Source organism: Oncorhynchus nerka, linkage group LG10 (genome assembly GCF_034236695.1).
Source record: "Oncorhynchus nerka isolate Pitt River linkage group LG10, Oner_Uvic_2.0, whole genome shotgun sequence".
In the NCBI taxonomy this organism is placed as follows: Eukaryota; Metazoa; Chordata; class Actinopteri; order Salmoniformes; family Salmonidae; genus Oncorhynchus; species Oncorhynchus nerka.
Window position 1 is genome coordinate 62,498,055 of NC_088405.1, and position 4,515 is coordinate 62,502,569.

Below are 4,515 nucleotides of genomic sequence, written 5' to 3' on the forward strand. Positions count from 1 at the left end.
TATTCAATCTCTCCCTATCCCAGACTGCTGTTCCCACATTCTTCAAGATGGCCACCATTGTTCCTGTACCATAGTAAGCAAAGGTAACTGAACTAAATGACTATCGCCCCATAGCACTTTTATTACAAGTACTTGGGAGTATGGCTAGACGGTGCAATGTCCTTCTCTCAGCACATATCAAAGCTGCAGGCTAAAGTTAAATCTAGACTTGGTTTCCTCTATCGTAATCGCTCCTCTTTCACCCCAGCTGCCAAACTAACCCTGATTCAGATGACCATTCTACCGATGCTAGATTACCGGAGACATCATTTATAGATCGGCAGGTAAGGGAGCTCTCGAGCGGCTAGATGTTCTTTACTGTTCGTCCATCAGATTTGCCACCAATGCTCCTTATAGGACACATCCCTCTATACTAAACTGGTGATCTCTTTATACCCGTCGCAAGACTCACTGGTTGATGCTTATTTATAAAAACCCTCTTGGTTATGTTGTGAGGCTACCATGCTTTGTTGTCATGTGTTGCTGCCTTGCTATGTTGTTGTCTTAGGTCTCTCTTCATGTAGTGTTGTGTTGTCTCTCTTGTTGTGATGTGTGTTTTGTCCTATATTTATGTTGTATTTTAAATCCCAGGCCCCCGTCTCCGCAGGAGGCCTTTTGCCTTTTGGTAGGCCGTCATTGTAAATAACAATTTGTTCTTAACTGACTTGCCTAGTTAAATAAAACAAATAAAAAATACACACAATCATATTTAATGTGATGATTCACATGTTCCATTGTAAATATTTTTGTTTTTCTGTCTGTAAGGATGTGCTGTTGCTATGTTTTCGTTGTGCCTGTTTTTTGTTGTTGTTGATGACCATGTGTGAGGTCATCAGATTTGAATCCTAGGCAGCACCCAGTAGTTGAAATACATACTGTAGAGGAGGAGTCCAGTACATGTAATCACAAAGCATCTTAGAGTAGGAGTGCTGATCTAGGATCAGTTTAGCTTTATAAATCATAATGAATAAGAGAGGGGACCTGTACCTAGATCAGCACTCCTACTTTGAAATGCTTTGTGAATATGGGTCAAGACAACTCACAGCAGGATAGACAGAGGTCTAATGAGACAGACAGGTGCAGTTGCGGCCAAACATATTGGTCGTTGGGAAACACAGCTCTGACCTGTACTGCAAAATGAGTCCACATAACATTCTCTCAACATTGGGGTCTTCCTATGTTTACCAACAACCTAATTAAGCATTGAAAGAAAATGACACCCTCCCTATAATCAAACATGGGGAGGTTGGTTATTGCTGTGGGGTTGCTCTGCTGCCTCTGGTACTGGGGGCCTTGAACGTGCGCAAGACATCATGAAATCAGCAGATTATCAAGGTGTTTTGGAGTGCATTGTTCAACCCAGTGTCTAAAAACTCTCTCAGTTGAAGGTTGTGTGTCTTCTAGCAGGACAACAACCCCAAACACACATCTAAAGCACCCTGGAATGGTTCCAGAAGAAACACTGGACTGTTCTGGAGTGGCCAGGAAAGAGTCCAGATGTGAATCACATCCAAAATCTATGGCGAGATCTGAAAACAGCAGTTGGTGGAGGGCACTCCTCAAACATTGAAGAATTAGAGCAGTTTGCTGCTGAAAAGTGGGCCAACGTGCAGGTATAAAGGTGCAGCAAGCTCATTGATTGCATATTTGTCAGCAGTTATCTTGGCTAAAGGATGTGCAACCAAATACTAGCTCCGGGGTGCCAATCATTTTGTCCATGCCATTTATCTTTTCTTCTTCTTTTTTTTTACAATAATAAAATGTATTCTGCAATGTTGAAAATCCAGTAACTTATTTTAGAAGAAATAGGGAATTATTTAAGAAAAGTGCAACGGTGTCAATGTATTTGGCCAGAAGAACTGTACATGTAGCTGCATTTTGAATTTACCACCATACACAGTGTCCAAAAAAATTAGGAACACCTGCTCTTTCCATGACAGACTGACCAGGGGAATCCAGGTGAAAGCTATGATCCCTTATTGATGTCGCCTGTCAAATCCACTCCAATCCGTGTAGATGAAGGGGAGGAGACAGGTTAAAGAAGGATTTTTAAGCCTTGAGATATGGATTGTGTATGTGTGCCATTCATAGGCTGAATGGGCAAGACAAAAGATTAAAGTGCCTTTGAATGGGGTATGGTAGTAGATGCCAGGCACATCAAGAATTGCAACGCTGCTGGGTTTTTCACACTCAACAGTTTCCCACGTGTATCAAGAATGGTCCACCGCCCAAAGGACATCCAGCCAACTTGACAACTGTGAGAAGCATTGGCGTTAACATGGGCCAGCATGCCTTAGGAACGCTTTCGATACCTTGTAGAGTCCATGCCCCAACGAATTGAGGCTGTTCTGAGGACAAAAGTGGGTGCAACTTTGTACAATCAGTGTATAGTTCAATATATCATTTTTCCAACCCCGTATTTGACAACTTTTACCTCTACTTCACCTCATTCCTAAAGAAAATAATGTACTTTTTACTCCATACATTTTCACTGACACCCAAAAGTACTAACTACATAATAAATGTTTAGCAAAACAGAAAAATGGACCAATTCACAGTTACCAAGAGAACATCCCTGGTCATCCCTACTGCCTCTGATCTGGCAGACTCACTAAACATCATTTGTAAATGATGTCTGAGTTTTGGAGTGTGCCCCTGGCGATCCGTAAATTTAAAAAACAAGAAAATGGTGCCGTCTGGTTGGCTTAATATAAGGAATTTTAAATGATTTATACTTTTACTTTTGATACTTAGCTATATTTAAAACCAAATACTTGAAAATGTTTAATTAATTTAATGGGTGACTTTTACTTGAGTAATTTTATAATAAGGTATCTTTACTTTTGGGTACTTTTTCCACCACTGCCTATACGGTGCTACTGAAGTAAACTGGGAGAACGATCAATAGGTTGTCAACTGGCCATCTCTCCTCTCAGATCATTCTGTTCTTGGGGAGTATTGGTACCCATCTCATGTGTGTGTGTGTGAGTGAGTGAAAATGTAGCCCAATCAGAGATGATCTTTACCTTAGGGCCAATGATACCATGATGTCACCGACTTCATCCATTTATAAATATAGATCTCAACAGCACAACAGTCTGAGGAAGGCTCCCTCAGTCCTACCAATCACAAAGGTTTGTATTTCAGATTTTGGTGTACAGATCTATGGACTTGTTAGAATTGTCATCTCAGATTTTTATATATTTTTTTACAGATTTTGAACAATGTTAATCAGATAAACATTTAGTTTCTTGTAATAATGATGTTCTAATAAGTTCTCCTCTCAATCTCTTCTTTCTTTTCAAAGGCACTCAGTATGGCAGTAACCAATGAAACCTTTCAGGAGACTTCTTTTATATATGAACAGATGATCGTATTTGAGATGAATGAGAGGACTATGGTTAAAGTGGCAGTGGCAATCCTGATGGCTGTATTTTTTATCTACATAAATTGCGTGATGATTTTTGCTATGAGTAGCAGAATTACTTTTATGGAAATTCCCCGCTACATTCTCTTCACACATTTGCTATTAAATGACTCCATGCAGTTGCTGGTCAGCTGCCTTATGTATGTGTTTGCCTTGGTTTATCTACGATTGGTAAAGGTTGTCTGTGGACTGTTTGTCATGTTTGGCAGTGGCATGTCCCGTGTTACTCCACTTAACCTGGCGTTGATGTCTCTAGAACGCTATGCAGCCATCTGCCTCCCTCTACGGCATAGTGACATAGCCACACCCAAAAGATCTGGCATTGCCATTGCTGTCATCTGGCTTGTCATATTCATAAATCTTATAATTGATATGCTTTATTCTACAGTAAAAGATCCCGGCTTTTTTGTTACCCCGATATTTTGCACACGGCAGAAGTTATTCATTGCATTGTGGCAGATGCAAGTGTTTCAGGGGTTCAATGCTTTTTGCTTTGTAGCTGTATCTCTCATCATCATTTACACATACATTGCCATAATTGTCACAGCCAGGTCTGCCTCTTCTGACAAAACGAAAGCCAGTAAGGCCCACAAGACAGTGCTGCTGCACCTGGTTCAGCTGGGCCTGTCGCTCTCCTCTTTTCTGTACGCACCCATAGAAAGTGCACTGGCCAGTGTAGGCAGTACTACCATCTTTATTGACCTGCGATACTTAAACTTCCTCTTCCTCATCATCCTGCCAAGATGTCTGAGCCCACTCATCTACGGGCTGAGGGATGATGCCATACGACCCCTGTTCCTATACTACTTAACTTGCAGAACTAGAAAGGTCAAGGCTGCTGTGATGGTACAATAGAAGAAAACCTGGCACTATTTTTCTTCATGTTCCTTCAAGCCAGATAACTGACCGGGTAAGTTAAGACAATTGGGAGCCCATCGTCAGTCTGGTACACTGGCAGAATAGTCCCTAATGGGTGTCTCTGTTCACCATGGAAGTAAACAGTGCATAAACCAGACATGCAACAGAACAGAAATGAAAAGATCTGTAGA

General features: G+C 41.2%; 1 protein-coding gene across 1 annotated transcript; it reads left to right on the forward strand.

Annotated features, from left to right (window-relative positions):
- Positions 1–3,347: 3,347 nt before the first annotated feature.
- LOC115135779 (odorant receptor 131-2-like) lies at positions 3,348–4,490 on the forward strand. Its single transcript, XM_029670854.2, has one exon. It carries the CDS (start codon positions 3,356–3,358, stop codon positions 4,319–4,321), a length of 966 nt encoding a protein of 321 aa, XP_029526714.1. The 5' UTR covers positions 3,348–3,355; the 3' UTR covers positions 4,322–4,490.
- The last annotated feature ends 25 nt before the right edge of the window (positions 4,491–4,515 follow it).